The sequence below is a fragment of the Physcomitrium patens genome, chromosome 14 (assembly GCF_059467195.1).
Source record: "Physcomitrium patens ecotype Gransden chromosome 14, ASM5946719v1, whole genome shotgun sequence".
Classification (NCBI taxonomy): domain Eukaryota; kingdom Viridiplantae; phylum Streptophyta; class Bryopsida; order Funariales; family Funariaceae; genus Physcomitrium; species Physcomitrium patens.
In genome coordinates, this window is record NC_143423.1 from 1,486,296 (window position 1) to 1,508,233 (window position 21,938).

Here is a 21,938-nt window from a genome sequence, read left to right on the forward strand (position 1 = left end):
ACTATTGATTCAACCTTTGTCATGCAAATTCAATCAAGTATGTCCTTTAATCCTCTTGTTCATGATATCAAGAATACTTCCTCTAAGTCCTATAAAACTTCAAAGTTTGAGTTCAAGAACAACTTACTATATTTTGAAGATTACCTAAATATTCCAAAAGTGAAGCATGATTATAAATCCTTCAAGTTTAACATGATTTTTCAGCACCCAAATATTTTGGATACAATAAGACTTTAGAACTAATATAAAGAGATTTTTAGTGGCTTCAAATGTAATAGGCAGTCAAAGACTTTGTATAATCATACAATACTTGTTTAAGATCCAAAACTCCTTGCCATCAACCTTATGGAATTTTCCAACCATTGCCTACATCCAAACAACCATGGTCTTTTATTTCTATGGATTTTATTATAAATCTTTCAAGCTCAAATTTATATGATTCTATATTTATAATTATAGATCACTTTATCAAATGACATATTTTATACTATATTTAAAATCTATTTGAAGTGAAGAAATAACTATATTTTTTATTGACAATATCTATTGCTATCATGGATTGTCAAAGGATATTATATTGGATAAAAGGACTCATAGATGTAGTTTTAATTTTAAATGTGTTTATAGATTAGAAACTTAGCCAACAAGTTAATCACATGTTGATAGCTTGTAGAACAAGCTAACTATATGGGACATACATAGATAACTTGCCTTACAAATTAAGACATGTAGCTAGTAAATTAACACATGTTGGAGGTCCTATAGAATATTGCCATGTAGCTCTTAATTAGAGAGTATATGTGGAAGCAAGAGTGAAGCCTTCTTCACTCTTGTCAATATTTTTCTAGTCCTTAGTCTTATTTCAAGTCTTTCTAATCTTCTTGTTTTTAGCAATAGCCATTTTGATTTAATATTACATCATCTTTTGAGTGACTTTCTAGTTCTCTTCAATGATACATGAATATATTGAAGATTTTCTTTCTTTGAGATTCATATCCTTGACATATTTTTATGGATATATATCTATTGTAATTATAATTTAGGTAGGTAGAATTATATAAAAATAGATTAATTTCATAATTTCTTCTAAAAAAAGCTTTTTAGAAGCTTTCTAGATGATGTTTTGACTTTACATATATTTATAGTTCATTGGTAGATTATAAACTTGGTCAAAAAGCTATCCATGTGCCATATGTATTGATAGCTTACAAAACAAGCTAACTATATAGCGGCCATATAGAAAACTTGCTTTAGAAGTCAAGATATGTAATATGCAAAGTCAACACATTTTTAGAGATCCTATAGAATGTCGCCACATAGATCTTAAGTAGATAGTATATATAGAGGTAAGTATGAAGCCTACTTCACTCTTCTTAACTCCTTTCTTGCTTCTAGTCTAGATTCAAGAATCTCTAATTTTCTTATCTTTTGATAATAGCCATTCTACTTTCTTTTTAATATATATACTTCTTTATTTCTATTTTGTTATACTTGTTTATTTACTTTTATTAAGTTTTTATGCCTAATAGGTTGAAAAGAGTATACTTACAATATCATCGCCATGTCTTTTCTTGATTAAGAGTGGATTATTCTTTTTTCTTGATAAGATATAAGTATATTAGAAGTTATGGATTATACTCTTTTAAATTGATATTATTTTTAATATCTTCTTTGATATTCAATCCTCTCTTTTATAAGACTTGAGTAAAATTAGATATTTTTTCTTAAATATTATTATGGCAAAGCTTGTTGAAATAAAGAATATAGTGCCACAAATGCAAGAGTAATTGAAAGAATTAATACTTATGATACATCAACTTAATTTACGACCATAAGAAATAATAAGAATTGTAAGAAGTAAAGGTAAAAATATGATTTGGAGATATTTCAACATCTACACTAAATCATGTTCCTTTTCCTATGAAGGAAAATCCTTCCAATACTAGAGAACCAAGAATTGCCCTGTATAAGAAGTTTGATGGTACAAGATCCAAATTTTGAAGATTTATCAATCAAGTACAACTTTTGATTGAACTTTAATTCCAAAACTATTCAATTCCAAGATCACAAGTTAGATTCATTGGTTATCAAAGACATGAATCTTGAAGAAAAAAATCCTCAATAAATTCTTATGTCACTGAAGAGAACTAGAAAGTCACTCAAAAGATGATGTAATTTTAAACTAAAATGGCTATTGCCAAAAACAAGAAAACTAGAAAGACTTGAAATAAGACTAAGGCCTAGAAAAGTGTTGACAAGAGTAAAGAAGGCATCACTCTTGCCTCCATATATACTCTCTAAATAAGAGCTATGTGACAATATTTTATAGGACCTCTAATATGTATTGACTTTGCTATCTATATTTCTTAACTTGCAAGGTAAGTTATCTATGTATGTGCCACGTAGTTAGCTTGTTCTATAAGCTACTACATAGAGTTAACTTGTTCCACAAGTTACTAATACATGGTTAACTTATTGGTTAAGTTTCTAACCTATAAATACATCTAAAATCAAAACCACATCTATGAAGCTTTTAGGAAGCTTTTTTAGAAGATTTTATGAAATTAATCTATATTTACCTACTTTTACCTAATCATATAAGTAACTATTGAGATAAATGTATATGTCCATGATATTTGTATATTTCTTTCAAGTTCAGCATTATTGTGATTTTTATCTTTTCTTGAATAATGAAATCTAATACTTGATAATTTGGAGGTTTTTTTTGGTAGAATTTTGATCTATGTATAGAGAACATAATACAACTTGTGTTGCAACCAATAAGATGCATATTTTGTGACAAGGCAATGAATATGTAATATTATATGCTTCATAATTTTGAGAACTTCTAATTGATATCAAGTAGGATGATGTTGCACTTATTAGCCAATTTTTTTAGAAATTAAAATATGAGGTAAAGAAATTGATGCTCAACTTACTTAATCATCAAATATTAAGTCAAGCAATTGAATTTATTATAAAATGTGATAGTTGAGTTTTTGAATTTTGATTTGAAAGTCGGATAAGTGGACCTCAATGTTACTATAATTCAATGGCAACACCAATGCCTCTTCAACACATATATTTAAAAATAGAGGATATACAAATTGATGTAGAGATGTTTTAAATTTATTGGTGAGCAAGAAAAGATTCATTATTTTCAAAAAGGATTATTCTTATATTATAGAGAATTTAAGCACACTCTTCAATATTGTCCAAAGAAACAATGCAATTATATAAAAAAAAAAAAAAAAAAAAAAAAAAAAAAAAAAGTACAAATGACAAAAAAGATAATATATCAAAAAACAAGTTTTTCAAGCTACAACAGAAATTGTGCTACTAGAACCTTATACAATATCTAATAAAGGTCCTATTCTCTGCTTAGAATCTTTTCCTTATTTTACATTAAATATTATTTTAGGACCTAAATATTATAAAGAATCTTTCTTGTTAGATTCAAGAGCCTTAGCATATTTTTTAGATGAAGAATTTATTAAAAGACTTAGCTTATCTTTAGTAAGGAAAACTAAACCTATTCATGTAGAAGTCATAGATGGACGTTAGTTGTCTTCTATAAATATTATTCACAAAATCTTTCCTATTGAAGTAATAATCAATGGTCATAATAGCTTTGTGGTATTTAATATCATTATATCTTTCTCTAATTCAATCATTTTAGGCTTATTGTGGTTAAAAAAATATAATCCTTGAGTAGATTGGATTTCTTATATTCTCAAATTTTCTAAAAATATAACTAAGTGTATTGCTAATCAAGTAAAAAATCACAAGTTTAGTACAATTAAAGTTGTATTTATAGATACAAGAGCTTTTTTGCATGCTATAAAAAAAAATCACCTTCTATCATTTATGCCACATGTTTTTAATGGTACAAAGACTTCAAGTGGCATTCCAAGCCAATATCAAGAATTTCAAGATGTATTTGAAAAAAAAAATGCACATACTCTTCTAAAACATCGTCCCTATGAATGTTCAATTGACCTTCAAAAAAAGCATAACCGCCATTTAGACCTATCTACAATTTATCACAAAATGAGTTGGCCAAACTCAAGGAGTATATTGAAGAGAATCTAGCCAAGAACTTCATACGCCATTCCAAATCTCTAACAAAAGGCCAAATTCTATTTGTAAAGAAAATAGATTGATCATTGTGGATATATGTTGATTATTGAAAACTCAACAAGATCACCATCAAGAACAAGTATCCACTACCTTTAATATCTGGACTTCTTTATCAATTGAATTAAGCTAAAATCTATATTAAAATAGATCTACAAGGAACATACAATCTAATATGCATCAAAGAAGGAGATAAATGAAAGATTGCATTTCAAACTAGGTATGGACATTTTAAATATAATGACATGCCTTTTGGACTTATAAATGCACAAGCAACTTTTTAACATCTTATGAATAATATTTTTTGAGAGTTTTTGGATAATTTTATTTTTTTTTATCTAGAAAAAATCTTGATTTATTTTAAAAATATAAAAGAATATGAATTTCATATTCATCATGTATTACAAAAATTGAGAGATGCAAGACTCTATACCAAGATAAAAAAGTGTATATTCTACAATACTTAAGTTGACTTCTTAGATTATATCATTTCAAATAATAGAATTATGATGGATCCTAAGAAAGTTCAAATTATTATGGATTGGAAGATCCCAAAAATGATACAAGATGTCCAATATTTTTCTAAGATTTGCTAACTACTATCAGATCTTCATCAAAGACTTCTCTCAAGTTATAGATCCACTTACACATTTGACTTGTAAAGACAAACTTTAGTGGAATCAAAAAGTAAAAGTAATATTTGAAGCTTTAAAGATAACTTTTATTTTTGTACTAATCTTGTATCGCATTGGCTTGTCCAAGGCATTTTTTATAGAAAAAAATGCATCAGACTTTATTTTGGGTGCCATATTTTTACAAATGGGAATAGATAATAAACTTCACCTGGTAGCTTTTCACTCCATGAAATTTTCAGTAGTCAAGATTAACTGAAATCAAATCTTGATAAAAATTTGTATAAATATTTGATATAGATTTGTTTTCAAGATTTAAAAAATAACATGATTTTTTAGATGTACTTTTTAGACATTCTTATCTTGCACCAAAAGAAGGAGATGCATCTTTTGATCAACAAAGAATGATTTTTTTGAAGTCTGAGCATTTTTATTTTTGAGTAATAAAATCAACATTGATTGTTGATTCAATCTTTGTCAAATAAATTCAATCAAGTATGTCTTCTTATTCTTTTGTTTATGATATTAAAAATCCTTCTTCTAAGTTTCATGATGCTTTTAAATTTGAATTCAAAAATAATCTACTCTATTTCAAAGGACACTTATATGTTCCAAAAGAAGTACATTTATGTATTCTTCAAGCATGCCACAATTTTCCAGCAGCTAAATATTTTAGATACAACAAGACTTTAGAATTGATATCTAGAGACTTGTGATGGCCGCAAATGCAGAAGGTGGTTAAAGATTTTGTTCAATTATGTAATGTTTGCTCAAGATCAAAAACTCTCCATCATTGACCTTATAGACTTCTTTAACCATTACCTATTCTAGAACAACCATAGTCTTCTATTTTTATGGATTTTATTATGGATCTTTCAGTCTTAAGTTTGTATGATTCTATATTTGTGATAGTAGATCATTTTATAAAGCTAGTAAATTTTGTATTATATATGAAATCTATCACAAGTGAAGAAACATCCAAGCTTTTCCTTGACAATATCTATCAATATCATGGATTGCCTAAGGATATTATATTCGATAGGGAGACTCAATTTGTATCAAATTTTTAGAGAATCCTTTTTAAGATTCTAAAGGTGGACATAAAGCTTTCTTTGATCTTTCATCCTCAAATTGATAGAAAAAAAAGCATATAAATCAAATTTTGGAGTACTATTTAAGGTGTATAATTAATTATCAATAAGATGATTAAAAAATTCTATTGTTATTGGCAGAGTTTACTTATAATAATATGGTGCATTCTTCTATGCAATAAATATCTTTCTTCATCAATTATGGTTACCATCTTCAGCTATATACTTTTGATTTTTTAAAAGTTGATAATCCTATGGCAGAAGCTTTGACAAATCATTTATCTGAACTACATACAACACTAAAGGTGCAATTAAAGAAGCTCAAGAATGACAAATGATCAATGCAAATGCCTATAAAAAGGAATAACCATAATTCAATGTAGGTGACAAGATATGATTACTTTGTTGTAATACAGGGTTTAGGGTTTAGACAAGAAGTAAAACAAATAAAAAAAGATCCATCATATCTTCTACGTATCTCTTTTTGAACTATACGAGACTATGAATATACTAAGAAGAAAACAAGTTTTACATCCTCATATAAAAATAGAAAATAATGAAGAATTTAAAGCAGAAGAAGTTTTAGACTCAAGGTGGCACAAAAATAAATTAGAATATCTTATCCATTGGCGTGGATATGATATTAGTGAATACACATGGGAGCGAACAAAGAATCTTGCAAATGCAGCAAAGTTGGTGGAGGCTTTTTATCAACAACATCCATCAAATCTAAGATGAAGGATAGCAAATCTTTATTATAAATAAAAGAAGGTTTAAAAAATATTGTATTCTACCTTCTATCTTTGTTTGTAGTTTCTATATAATTGTGGTGTCAAGGAGATGGAGAACCAACAACTAGCAAACTCAATTCAAAAATCATTATTTGTTGACTTATTAGACAAGACATTGTAATTATCACAACCTTCAAGATCACGTAATAGAAACGAAGACCTTCAAAAATGATATGTTTTTCTTAAATAGATAGAAGATATAATGCATTTGGTATCATAACCTCAATATTTGGTGATTTTATTGGAGGTAGACATGACTTCTAATGGTGTTGCAAAGGTTTTGTTTGAAGTAAGTTATGAAGGTTTCAACAATGATCAAATTATAAGATGGTCTTTCCTCCTTAGAATGGGTCATTATCAATGGTTGAGAAGACCTATCAACTACCTTTGAAAGAAAAAAAGATCAAAGTACATAGCAAATATAATTTGCTACATTTTAGACTTCCTCAACATATAATCACCAATCCTCGTGGAACTTGTCTCTAATAAGAGGGATGATGTGATGGATACATATTCATTGTAATCATTATTAAAATAGGTAGAATTAGATGAAAATAAATTAATTTCATAATATCTTATAGAGAAGCTTCTTAGAAGCCTTTTAGATGATGTTTTGACTTTACATATGTTTGTAGTTGATTGATAGGTTAGAAACTTGGTCAAAAAGCTATCCATGTGCCATATGTATTGGTAGCTTGTGGAATAAGCTAACTATGTAGGGACCATATAAAAAACTTGCCTTACAAGTCAAGATATGTATCATGCAAAGTCAAGACGTTTTTGGAGGTCCTACAAAATGTTGCCACATAGATCCTACATAGATAGTATATATAGAGGCAAGAATGAAACCTTTTTCATTCTTGTTAATTCTTTTTTTGCTTCTAATCTAGATTCAAGGATCTTTAGTTTTCTTTTCTTTTGGAAATAGCCATTCTAATTTCCTTTTAATATACATACTTCTTTATTTTTATTTTTTTATACATATTTATTTACTTTCATTAAGTTCTTGTCCCTAACAAGGGTAGTCTTTATTAAAAAGAAAGGTGCACAAGTTCCATATAGATTGTAACACTTAAAATGTAGTCAAGAGGATAAGAGTAAGCTCTCTTGGCCTCTCTTAGAGACTAATATACATTACATATGAATCTTAGTAAGCCTCAAATTTTTAATCTATAAGCAAATTATCCTTAAAATAAAATATTTTTACTTAACTTTTTAATTATTTATATCTTATCTTTAAACCTTCATAACTTATTCATAATAACTTGGATTTACATATTTCTTATATTTTTTAAAAGATAATAAAATTAAATATTTAAAAATATAAATTTTATTACTTAATTTTACTTTTTATTTGATAAAAATATAATGAATAGATTGTGACCAAATATTATAGTGTGTATTTTCTTAAATATATTTTTTTATTTATTTTATTGTTATACTTCTTTTATTCTTATTATTTTCCTATCTCATTTTTTATCACCAATTACAAATAATTCTTTATTGAAATCATCTTATAATTTAGATTAAAGGATGAAACTTATCCTCATAGTAGTAATTGAGAGGACATGATTTTGGTTTCTTTATTTTCAATTGTACCACCTAATATTTAGGCTTATAAAATTATCTTTTACATCTATATATAATTTATTGAATATTTCTCTAAGTTCTTCTTTCACAAATATTTTGTATATTAGTAAAGGTGAGAATGAGTTTGTATATAATAGTTTGTTAGGTTTTATCTTATTTATTGAAGTTATTTAATATTGAGTAGTATTTACTATACAAAAGACACCTTCACATCTTTTAGCTCATAGACAAAGAGGTTTGGTAAGAATAAGAGGTGTTTAGGTCCTATAAATTATAATGCATGAATTGAATCCTTATCTATAGCATGGTTAAGTCGTTGCATACCTTCATATAAATATGTGTCTTATATAGATTGAAATTTTTTATTTTATTTTTTATATTGAATTGGATCCTAGTACCATATTTGAATTATATTATTAATGACATTATATCTAATATCTTTGTAAAGAATAATTAGATAGACAAGATACCTCTCTAATCCTTATGATCTTTTATTTATACTAGGTGCGAGTTGGTATGACGTTCTAAAGTTGTTTAGTTTGGAAGGATATTGCTTATGGCTAGAGATCTTCCATAGATGTTCCTTGCCTTTATAAGACATGCCACAAGAAAGATAGATTTGTTCTAAGATCTTGATATATCATTATATACTCTATACTTTGTTGCAAAAATTTTGTTCTATTATCTGAGATACATCTCCTCAAAAATCCATATTTACTTCTTGTGATACTTAAGATTATTGTTACAACTAAGACTACTCTTTCAAATGTTGTCTCTTTCTTTTAGTAATATTTTGCAACCAACACTTTAAATTTCACATAATTTTTGCATATTTGGCATTGGTATTTTTTTTTTAGATTACTAATTAGAAATTTATATTATATACTAAGAAAAACTTAGAAACAAAGCAATTTCAAATAAATTAAATAAAATACAATCTTTATATTTTTTTAAAAAATAATTAATTAATTAATTAATTTTGATATAAATTATAATGATTTCTATTCAAAATTATTATTCTATCTATATATTCTTTAATATTTGTATATCTCAAATATATTTTTATGATAAAAAAAATTAGAATAAATAATGAAACTTTTAAAAGAAAAAAGAAAATAATATTATAAATATCAAATAAATCAATTAAAATATAATTATTATCTTACAAAATTTTATCATTCTAACATGTTTTAGAATTTTCATATTACTATCCAAAAAATACTATTAGAATTAGTTGATGAAGATAAATAGTATTATTAATATTAGAAAATTTTAAAAGTTTAAAGTAATTATAAAGTCAAATATGGTAATTTCTTAAATATATATAATGATAAATAAATATAAGAAATACATAGTATTTTATATTGGTTATAGTAGGAATATTTGTTTTTAAAGCCAATGAAGTTGATATTAGTTAAAATTTGAAGAAAATAAAAAAAGAATACCTTCCATAAGTATATCAAGTTTTCAAATAAAATATCTATATTACAACACCAACAAAAGAAAAAAAATAAACACAAAAAAATAAAAAAATAAAAAAATAAAAAAAAAACAAAGATAAGGAAAACATTTAATTCTAAAGAAAAAAACAATAGAAATCATGTTATAACAAAGAACAAATCCAAGGATCAAAATTATAAAGATAGAGAATAATTTGAATAAAATTATTACCAAATTGAAATAAACTTTGAATGTTAAATGATTCTTAGTAAAATTTGATGCTAATGCTAGTATGTATAATTAAATACAAGATTTATAAGTTGGTTGGAGAGCCACAATTTAGTAGTTTTAAAAATTAATTAGTTGAAACTAGAGCTATATGAATAATTTTTATTATAAAATTGATATTAAATATATATATATATATATATATAACTTAGATTTTTTATTTTTTAAATGGAAAAAACTTTAAAAAATATTCAACTTAGAAATAATAAGGGGTTTAAAATTTTAAATTTTAAATTTAAGGGATTTAAAAAATAAAGGGGTTTAAAATTTTAAAGGGGTTTAAAAATTAAAATAAGGGGTTAAAAAAATAAAGGGATTTAAAATTTTATTTTTTTAAATTACTAATTGGTGTCATAAAAATTTAAAATATATAAAAATCTAACCTTTATATTAGAAAGATGATGATATAGTTTTGAATATTTTGGATTTAAATTTAGAGGAACGTTAAATAGATCTAACTTTTTATTAAATTTATTCATCTATCTTAACCACCATAAAAAATAAAAGTTACTTCTATATTTATTTTTCTACTATTGAATTTGCAATCAATAAAAATCAACTACATTTATCATGATTATCATATTTTTCATCAAAGGTGGGTCTATTTAGTAAAAACATAGGTCTACTTAATATTCTTATAAATTTATTATTAGAAATATTTATAATATTATAAAAATATACTCATAAAAGAAATAAATGATTATTTAAATATATATATATATATATATATATATCTTTCTTTGATAAAATGAATTTATCTTTTGTATCTTCTTAATATATATTAGTAGTATAGAATATTGTTTAACCAATTATTTCATAATTATACTCTAGTATGTTGAAAATATAATTTTTTTCTGAATAAATTTGTTAAAAATTATTAAAATATAACTTAAAACTATTAAATCTTAATTTTACAAAAAAACCATCTATAATATTTTTATATAGTTTTATTAAAGTTATTTAATAAGACCATGATGATTTTTTTTTAATTTTTAAAATACTTCAAAAAAACTATAAATAAAAATCATATTCTTTTTTATTGTAAAATTCATCTTCTTAAAAATGCAAGGAACAAAAATGACAATAGATTTGAGCAAAGAAGAAAAGTATGTAGTAATTACTCAGTTTGTAAGGCAACCAACTAGCAAAAGCAATTTGTCACAAATGTGAAACATCTTGCAACAAAAAGATAAAGCATCAATTACATATAATAAAAGAATAAATTCTTTGCTTTCATTAAAGTTTTAAAAACACTCAAAATTTATGTTCATATGAGAAATATATATATATATATATATATATATATCAAGTAATTAGAAAATAAATTCTATACACAAAATAATAAAAAATAGAATGCATTGTACTTAAGATATTTTCAAAAGCTTATTAACAAAAGTGTTTTTTATTTGAATTATTTATAAAAGTATTTCATTTTTATATCCATGTTTTTTACAAAATAAGAATTCAAATTTTCACATCTTTCAGCTTTAAGCTTGATTAATTTTAGTTCTATTATTTCTTTATTTTTATGTGTTCAATATTGTGAGCTATAAATCCTCCCTACTTTACTTTAAGAGAAAAAATAATTTCACAATAAGTTTGGAAGGTAGTAGAGATTAATTGTGAGATTACTTTAATGGTTGGTTAGTTAATCAATCAATTTATAATTATCTAGATAATGGCTTCCAAGCAATGGTTACCATTTAATTTAGAACAAGTGATTAAAAAAAAAAAAAAAAAAAAAAAAAAAGAAGAATTACAAAGTATTAGCAAATGGAAGTAGTCGGATGAAAAAAAGATGGATAGAACAAGCAGTTGGATGAAAACAGGCATTTTTGGATGAAAACAATGTTGCTAGATGAAAACAGGCGCAGCTGAATGGAAACAATGTTTCTAGATGAAAACAGCTTAATCGGATGAAAATAGGCTCAGTTGAAATCGAAACAGCACAATTGGATGAAAATAGTGCTGCTAGATGGAAACCGTGCAGTTGGATGAAAACAACACAAAGGTAGAGCGGCAGCAGCCACTACCAAGGCAGAGCAACACCAGCAACAAAAAAAAACCTCTCAACTTCAAACCTTCATAACTTATTTCAATTCCAAATCTAATGATTCTTTCACTTCACCTTACTAATTCTCTTTTCCCTACACAATTGATATATCTAAACAAGAAAATAATCCTACTAACAATGAGCTCCAAGAGGACCAGCAAGGATATGGAACAAACAACTTATAACATAAATTTATAACAAATAAAAATACTACAATCCTTTGGTGCCTCAATAGGCCACTCTTACCAAGGGCTCAAACCAAAGGTAAGAGAGAGAGAACAAGGCTTTGAGAGGGCCTTATATACCCAAGCCTTGAAGCCATTTATCGATAATTATCATTGCCGGTAACTTACAAGTAAAAATTAATTTAAGAAACTTTCTACTAGCTAATCCATGCAAGTAGTACAACTTGTCATTAAGCAGTCAACCTACAATCCCCATGATCTCTAATCAATGCCTTTTATGGAAAGGACCAATGATTGGCATCCATTTGCCACAAGGTGATAAAAAATTGCCATGGATTTCAATCAATGCATAGGTTTATAATCCCTCATAACTAAATTAACCAAAAAATCTGCAAAATAATTTACTAACTTAGACATATTAATCTTTGGAAGAGATTCTCTAGAAAAGGACTTGATTTATTGTCGTGGGAGTAATGGTTGAAGAGTAGAATAGCTCTCCATTTTCTTTCTTCACTATCACTTGTGGCTTTAAGAGCAAAGTAATTCTCTATCTTCTTCCTTCACCATTACTTGTGGCTGTAAGAGTAGAGTAATTCTTCATCTTCTTCTTTCACCATCACTTGTGGCTTCAAGGGTGGAATAACTTTCTATCATTTTCTACCATACCTCAACTACAACTAACCTCATTTTTCCCAACAACCTCTAATTTCTCACAATTAACAAATAAATAACATTATATCTTGTCGAAACACCAAAAATTAAGTAAATAAAATTTTGGTGCATTATTTTGGGTTCACAAATATGTTAAAATTATGTATGTATTAGTGAGTTTTTAAGGATAATAATAATATTAAGATGAAATGTTTTAAAAGATATAAATTGATATTTTTTGATAAATTTTTACTTGACATGTTTTTAATGTTGTTGCATCTTTGTGATTTATAATTAGCCTTCATTATTTTTTAAATATCTCATGTTGAAACTTACATTGATTTTCAGAAATTTGAAAGTTAAAAAATTAACACTCATGTTGTGATTCTCTGAAATGATTTTAGTACAGTTTGTCACTGGCAAAGAGTTATTTTATCTCCTCACAAATTACTTGTAGATGAACTCTGAATTTGACATCGACCTTTCAATCCAGAATCATGTGCAACTTTATCAATAAATTAGAGTAATAAATGTATGTAATAACATCATTCTCAAAATAAACAATACACAAAAACCATATAATATCAATGATTTTTTCCGTGTTCTTTGAAAATAACTCATAAATCAACAAACTTACAAAAAACCTCAATCGTAAGTAGCAATGCTTCCAAAAAACCAATGATTGACAAGGTCACTTTTAATTTCCAAGATGTTTTAACAAAACAGAATACTCATGAAATCATGTACCAGGAACAACAATGACGTGGTAGTTCAACAGGGATCGTTTAACAGCTAAAATACCAATCTTAATACATGGATACATATCAAGAGTGGCAAAAGAATTTGAAACATTATGAACTGTCAGCATATGCAGCCAATCAATGATGAGTAATACTTTTACAAACCTCGTACAAACGAAGTTTACGTGAAGCACGCCGTTACTACCGGAATAGGGACGGGTCTCAAAGGAAGACGATTGAAAATGGCATGTCGAGGGTGGAATTGGCAACGTTTTGTGTCATCTGGGTGCAGACATGAGGACTACGCTATGGCGTCTCCGAGGAAAATCTCTCGAACCGGACCTTTGAACCAGTGTCGTGCGTCCACCATCCACCATCCCATGACAGCGGCCAGAACAACACCCAGGGCTACTGGAGCATAATTGAAGGTTTCTAGTTTGATGGGGTACGATGTGGGAAGCAGAAAGATCACGCATGTGTAGCATATCCATAAGAAGGCAACCAAGCAGATCCACCGACTTGCTCCACCAAGATGGAAAGGTCCCCGCTTGAAGTTCTCCGACTTAATCACCATGCGTGCGAAAATGGGTACTGCGTATCCACCAACCCAACCTATCGTACATATGGACGTGATTGCTGTGAAGACCACATCAAGCTTCAAAATCGGAAGGCCCAGAATAATTGCAAATGCACAAGAGAACCAGACTGCATTCACCGGAACCTGAACTCTACGATCTACTTTACGCAGTACTCTGGAGCCAGGTACCCCTCCATCCCGAGACAATGCGTACACCTGCCAACACAATCATGAAGCTTGTCATGTACAATGTCATCACAACTCTAAACCCATCCACTACCAACCAGGCGCCCCAAAATTCTTCGATAATTCTACATTCATAACTCGTGCATCAACAATGCTATTCCCTGTTGATCCGTCCCGTTCGGGATAGCTGTATCCTGGTTAAGTTAACTCACAACTCGAGCAGCACTGGTAGTTATAGAAAGGCCGGCGAAGAAGAAAGACCCCCAGATTACAACCAACAGTATAATAGCTCCTGTGCCGCTTTGATATCGCCCATAAAATGCGTCGTACAATATTTGGGCAGGGACAAATCGACCTGCTGTTTCGTTTGTGGGGTCGTACAAATAAGCCGGATCCTGAAAAAGTACCATCTCAAGCGCAGTTATGCGTATTGATTTTCGAGATGATTATTGACTGATCCCACATGCACCAGGAGCTGCTATTCGATGAGAGTTAAATGTTCAAAAAGACCTTTATAATAGGACAGTTTTTGGGGCTATCACAAGTGAAATTCCGCGTACCTGTATACTAAAAATAAGAGCCAGGATAAAGGCCCAACCAAAGACTGAAATCATCCCTATGCTTGAAAGAATTGCGAGAGGCCCGTTTTTGTCCGCATTTTTAGTCTCCTCGGTCAAATGTGCGGCGGCATCATACCCGTAAAGAGAGTATTGACTCACAAGCCAAGATAACAGAACACTGTACACAGGACTTGTGATGCCTGTTGCATCCGATGAAATCTCCAGCTTTGTGAAGACGTATGAAGCAGATTGAGTGCTGGTCGCCACCAAGGGCAGCAAAACGACGATTAGAGTTCCTCCCACAACCTGCGACGAAGTACTAACTGTTGGTTGCTGTCTTGAATTTAAACAGGCTACTTCACTCATGAACACAAATTCGTAACGCAGATGAAAGCATACATGTTGACCATGGTCGAAAAGCGTGCAAGGTCGGAACATATCGACCACGAACCCAAATTCACAGCAGACATGTGAAGGAAAAAAATCGCCAACTCTACCGCAGAGATAATACAAAAAACGTGAAATAGTTTCGGCAACAAACCTGCCACCACATTGAAACGATGTCAATGAGAGCAATCAAATTCAAAGCAAAACTATTGAGCACAGCCCATATGAGACAGAGGCCGATGTAAATTGCAAGAAATACACTTCTGGGTGCCAAATATCCTCCATTCTTGTTTGTCCCAGTCGACAGCAGAATGATGTTCTGCAAGGTTTGAGTTCCTGCATATGCCTGCACAACAATGTTCACACTTCTTATTTTGCTCACTGTTTATTCCGAGAATCCACAACCTGACTTTGTGGCCAATGAGCAAATTGTGTACGCTGAACTATATGATCCCAACGAAACAATGTGGACCAAACCACACCTTATTTACTGTCTCATCCACACAAGTCTGACCATCCGATCTCACACGATTCACACAACCATTCATCGTTGCACATCGGCGACTACCTGGGTACCGATGCCCGCAACTAGACCAATTGTTTCAAGCCAGGCACAGATCCATGATGCTAATGGTCCCCATTTAGGCCCAGCCAAATGAGCCGCCCAAAAGTACAGTGATCCTGTAGTCTGGATAAATCAAAACCAAGTCAGTACTCACAAGAATCCCGCATTAAGTTTGGCACAGGTGTTGTGCGAACCAAGAGCGGGTAATAATTCCTGGACAAAATAGTGATTCAGCGCAGCATTCTATGTCCACAAGGACTACTGAAGCCTTCCATTCCTACTAAGCAGCGCAACCTAATGGTCACTGGTAGTGTTTTCTTGTCATCAGTCTTATCTTGTATGCTAAGGGCATATTAGCTCTGTTGAAGAGGAGCTATCTATGCACTACGTTCGACAAATTCTCACAAATGGATGTGATAATATCGAAACTAAATTTCGACACTCAATGAAATGGAAAATTCTCGTGTAATTTCACCAGAAGCTACAAAAAAATGTTGGCCCATGGATCCAAACAAGAACTCAAACTTGAACATATATGTGATATTCATTAGTTCAGGTATGAAAACCTACCGGGAAACTGCTGCAGATTTCTGCCCTGTGCAACAGTCAGCGCAATATGGAGTCATTTTACGAAAAGAGGTGATCGAAGCAGAGAATTTATAAAAAAATTGCCATTCACCATGAGTAACATAATTAGAATCAATAGGTTAAATACTGAGTCGAATCGTACAATAATAGAAGAACGAAATCACTCGTTCAGAAATTTAGAAAAACTCTTACATTGCAAAACCCACGAACCACGTGAAGAAAGTAACCACCACCCAACCCCACACGACTCCAGCTGGCCCTGCGTACAGGAAACTGTAGCCGAAGAGGGGAACTATTCCAGTGAACAACGACATGGTCGAAAACGCTATCGCCAAGCATTTGAAAAGTGTCTTCACACCCAATATTTACGATTCCCCAGCATATTTTAGATAGACCAATTATCATTAATTCTGTCATAAGGGAGCTGCTTTAAAATGCAAAACTTTCTCCTTGGGCGACGGAAGAAAATGAGCAGAGGTTCAAACTAACTAGGTATACTCACCATTTCACGACGAAGCTCCTGCTTGTATCCAAGCTCGTTAAGACGACGCTCTCCAGAGTCCATTTTTATTCCAGCCCCTACAGGAGTGGACATCGTGGAATTCTTCTCAAGAGCAACATGATCTGAATCAAGTCTTGCAGGAGTTACGGTTTCACTTTTGTTGCCCATAGCTGCAAACAGCGGCTTCTTCTATTCGACAAACAGAAGGTGCCGCTTAAACAGCGTTCAACCGAGACTTGCAGATTCTCCTCAACATCCACCATAAACTGGTTTTCTGTCTCAAGTCAACCACTCGTCCCAGAAACCCTTTGATGATGAATATCAGGCATGAAAAGAAAGATTTTGACTTATCTAAAATTAAAATCAGGTAGATTTACAGAGAATGGTTTTTGTATGACTCTCAAATCCCTGTCTGCAGATATGCAAGAGCATATCTTTCTTGCAGAACTGTATCGTCAACAGTTTCTAAGGGTACAGCCCGTTCTAGAGAGTCTACGCATGCTTTGCTTGTTTTCCAGAATTATGCAAAGAGACAAGTTTTGTACATTCCATAAATCTCGCAGTTGTCACCATGACCATTCGAGGTGCAAAGTGAACCTGCAGAATGCTCAGCGACAAGTCAGGACTAAATGGAGACTGTGAGTTGCGAAAAAAAAAAAAAAAAAAAAAAAAAAAAACTCAATGTTGGAACAAGCCGAAAACACTAAAGACCACACCATGGAAACTATGCGGAAAGAAACCTACCCAAGACATGCCGAGACCAAGAAATGAAGGAGAAAGAAGAAAGGATTACCTGTAGCGATGGCGAAGAGAGAACTACAAAGAGAAGACGGGGAGGGAAGAGCATGAACACACAAGTTGAGATTTCAGTTCATTTTTTAGGGTAGCAGAGGGGAACGGAGCAGGGGAGAGTCGAAAGACCGTAGGGGAAAGCGGAGTTGAGGAAGGTTTGCGAGTCTCAAGAGAGCACAGGGAGCGAGGGAGGGAGGGACCGAAGGGGGCCAAAAGTAGACGTGCGTGGCAATAATGTCGAGAGTTTCCAAGCAGGGGCCATGGAGCGAAAAGTACAGCTGGGAATGCGGACTATAAACTTGAAGTTGCGATGCAGGTGCTGTGTGGACGGACATGGCGCCTACAAATCGGAGCAACCCAGCAACACTTCAAGGCACGGAATATAATATTCGGAACGTGACGGCAGCATAGTTGTCCACTCCCCTAGAATTCTGTCAGGCTCAGTCGCTCTCTCTTTCTCTCTTTCTGTCTTTCTCTTTCACCCAACGAGACACACCCATCCATCCACCCCTCGGTGCCACCACTTAGCTGGCTCCGGAGGGTTCGGTGGTGCTCGTGTTCCCACCATGCTGTCCTTGCCTTCTTTGTTCTACAGCTGATTGAAACAGGTGCTGCTGGTCTATTGTGCTTTTCTTACTCGTTCTTTCTTTCTATCATGATGCTGATGGTTCTGATGATGATGCTACTGCTGCTCCTTATAATATTATTACTGCATGTTGAAGTGATTCTCACATCTACGTTGTTCTGCAGTTAGATTCTGCCCACATACCAACTTTATCCCCTTTACTGACTCTGAGTGAAACAAAAAACAGAAAAAACAAAAACGAAGTGTGAAAGATTCTACAAGAGTGGTGAACTGCCCCTTTTCCAAGTAATCACTTCTAGTGCCGTGTACATACTAGCATTGAAGCCTTTACTTTGCTTTAGATATAACATATAAAACCAAGATAATGATGTGTAATAATAATCAACATGGTAATGAATTACTATTCATATGATCTAATCAAGAATTGCATACATGTCTTTATACATGAAATTCATCTAATTTTTGAAGAAATATTCTTTAAAACAAAATATAAGTACTTAATTGAAAAAAATCATATTATGTTTTTTTTATCTTTTATACATATATATTGAAGAAAAAGAACTATGAAGTCACAACACATAGCTTAAACCCTAAACCATGGCTTATTGCCATGTACTTTGCTTCCATTGTTGAACTTGCAATTGTTGGTATTTTCTTATAATTCTATGAAATAACTCCTATTGCAACAAAAAAAAAATCTTGTTGTTGACATCCTATCATTTGATAATCTCCAACCCAATCCATATTACAATAATCATATAAACTAATTTTATCACCTCCAAAGCACAATTTAAATTGCAAAGTGCCTTTTAAGTACTTCATGATTTTTTTCATGGTTGTTCAATGAATTAGTGCAACCTTTGATTTGTATTGGTTTACAACACTCATCACATATGCAAGATCCACCTTTTTATCTACCATTGTATACCGAAGTGAATGTCAGGGATATATATATTTATTTTAATATTTACCTATATGATTAAATAGAAATAGATAAAAGTAAATTTATTTCATAATATTTTTTAAGAAAGCTTTATAAAAGCTTCATATATACTATTTTGACTTTATATGTATTTGTAGTTGATTGATAGGTTAGAAACTTAGTCAACAAGTTAATCATATGTTTATAATTTGTGGAATAAATTAAATATGTGGGATATATATAAAAAAACTTGCCTTGCAAGTTAAGATATGTGTCTTACAAAGTCAACAAATTTTAGAGGTCTTATAGGATATCACCACATAGCTCTTAATTAAGAGTATATATGGAGGCAAAAATAAAGCTTTCTTCATTCTTATCAATGCCTTTCTAGTCTTTAGTCTTGTTTCAAGACTTTCTAGTCTTTTTATCTTTAGCAATAGCCATTTTAGTTTAATATCACATCATCTTTAAATGACTTTTTAATTCTTTTGAGTAACACAAGAGTGTATTAAGGATTTTTTTTTTTGAGTTTCATATCTTTAATAGTGAATCTACTATTGTCTTCAATGCAATAACTTGCATTTGACCTTCAACTTCAGCAAACTCTTCATTTGTGAGCTTCATCAACTTCAAATTGGCTCCCAAAGATAATCTAATAGGCTTACATTCCTCTAAGTTGAATTATTTTAATACTTCTTTAATATATTAGCTTTGGCTCATTATTATTGAAGATTAGTAAGATCTTTTTTAATTGCTACTATATATAGTTAAATCATAATAAGTTACTAATATTCATAAGATAACAAAAAATTAAAAGAAATTATTATGGTGGCGATTAGGATTTTAGGTGGCGGCTAGGTTAAGAGGTATTTAGGATTTAGTTAGATATAGCAAAGAAGGATAAATATGATTATAGATGAAGAATCTAACTATAAATAAAGATTGTTAGAAGTGAGAATCATCTTATTCTATACTTCATTTAGGTGCAATGTTAAAGATATAAATTGAAAGAAGATACATAAACTTGTGAAATCTGTGTCAAAAAAAAATTGACAAAATATAAGAAAGTATATATATTCAAAGAAGAACTGGAATGGCTATTATCAAAGACTACAAAACATAAGACTCTTAAACTAAACTAATAGCAAGAAAAAAATTGACAAAAGTAAAGAAGACCTCATTCTTGCCTCTATATATACTACTTAACTATTGATCTAATATCCATTGATAATCCATGATAGTGATAGCTATTGTTAAGGAAGAGTTTAGTTGTTCATTCACCTGTGATAGATTTTTTACATGGTACAAAATGTACCATCTTAATGAAACGATCTACAATCACAAATATAGAATTATATGAACTTGAAATTAGAAGATCCGTAATAAAATCCATACAAACAAAAGACCATGATTGCTTTGGTATGGGTAATAGTTGGAGGAGTCCATAAGGTTGATGATGAGAAGTTTTTGATCTTCAATAAATATCACATGTCTGCATAAATTTCTTAATAGCCTTCCACATTTGAGACCACCAAAAATCTCTAGATATAAATTTTAAAGTCTTATTATATCCAAAATATCCTAATGTAAAGAAATTGTGATGAGCTTCAAGAGCACGTAATTATACTTCTCCTTCTGGAACATATAAGCATCCTTCAAAATAGAGTAGATTCTCCTTAAACTCAAACTTGGAAGTATGTTGAGACTGAGAAGAATTATTTTTCATATCATGAACCAGAAGGTTTAAGGACATATTTACTTGGATCTGCTTGAGAATAGTCAAATCAACAATCAATATTGATTTCATTGCTCGAAAATGAAATTGTTCTAGCTTTAATAAAATTATCTTTAGTTGATCAAAAGCTACTTTTCTTTCTTTTGGTATAAGATAAGAATGTCTAGAGATGGCATCAAAAAAATCTTGTTATTTTTCTATCCGATAAGTGATATTGAATTTGAATCTTGACAAAGACATACTTTAATAAGTTTGGCAACAATTCAAAACATGAAATACTTGAGGTTTTTGTGATCTATATACATGGTGACTGGACTTAAAGTGCCTTCTAAATAATGATGCCATTCTGGAAAAGAATCCACGATTGCAAGTAGTTCCTTGTTGTGAATTTCATAATTAATCTCGGTTGCTGAAAATTTTCTTGAATGAAAAGCTACTAGATGAAGTTTGTCATCTGCTCCTATTTATGACAAGATTGCACCTAAAGCAAAGTTAGATGCATCTATGTCTATAAAAAATACTTTGAAGAAGTTTACATGATGTAAGATTGGTACAAAAGTAAAATCTTTTTTCAAAGCTTTAAATGATGCTTCTACTTCTTTACTCCACTCGAGCTTATCTTTACAAGTTAAGCATGTAAGTAGCACTGCAACTTGAAAAAAGTTCTTGATGAAGATCTAATAGTAATTGGAAAATTCCAAAAAATATTGTACATCTCTTATTATTTTTGTAATCTTTCAATCCATGATTGTGTGAATTTTTTTAAGATCCATCATTAAATAATTGTTTGAAATGATGTATCATAAGAAGTCAACTTAAGTAGTATCAAATACACACTTTTTTATCTTAGCATATAATCTTACATCTTTAAGTTTTTGTAACATACAACAAATATGAATTTCATATTTTTTTACATTCTTAGAATAGATTAAAATATCGT

General features: G+C 30.2%; 1 protein-coding gene across 7 annotated transcripts; it reads right to left on the reverse strand.

The window, feature by feature from the left end:
• Positions 1–13,622: 13,622 nt before the first annotated feature.
• LOC112291858 (amino-acid permease BAT1 homolog) lies at positions 13,623–18,064 on the reverse strand. 7 transcript variants are annotated; one of them, XM_024539772.3, is made up of 9 exons: positions 17,757–18,064; positions 16,964–17,560; positions 16,654–16,811; positions 16,444–16,468; positions 15,877–15,996; positions 15,463–15,654; positions 14,922–15,227; positions 14,574–14,756; positions 13,623–14,391 (listed from the first exon to the last, which is right to left on the reverse strand). In XM_024539772.3, the coding sequence occupies exons 2-9, from the start codon at positions 17,129–17,131 to the stop codon at positions 13,900–13,902; spliced, it is 1,644 nt and encodes a 547-aa protein (XP_024395540.1). In that variant the 5' UTR covers positions 17,132–17,560; positions 17,757–18,064; the 3' UTR covers positions 13,623–13,899. The 7 variants fall into 7 exon arrangements, with proteins under 7 accessions (XP_024395540.1, XP_024395541.1, XP_024395544.1 ...); XM_024539773.3 differs by having other exon boundaries at positions 16,964–17,237; positions 17,757–17,947; XM_024539776.3 differs by having other exon boundaries at positions 15,877–15,989; positions 16,654–16,734; positions 17,757–17,895.
• Between the last annotated feature and the right edge of the window lie 3,874 nt (positions 18,065–21,938).

Bases quoted from the DNA above. Each gene is read 5' to 3' on its own strand.
- LOC112291858 (XM_024539772.3), bottom strand. From the start codon at position 17,131: ATGGGCAACAAAAGTGAAACCGTAACTCCTGCAAGACTTGATTCAGAT. The intron at 15,228-15,462 runs GTTTGTTGCCGA...ACTTCGTCGCAG, and splicing joins TCGTTTCAATGTGGTGGCAG to GTTGTGGGAGGAACTCTAAT. The intron at 14,757-14,921 runs GTACGCGGAATT...GTACTTTTTCAG, and splicing joins CTCTTATTTTTAGTATACAG to GATCCGGCTTATTTGTACGA.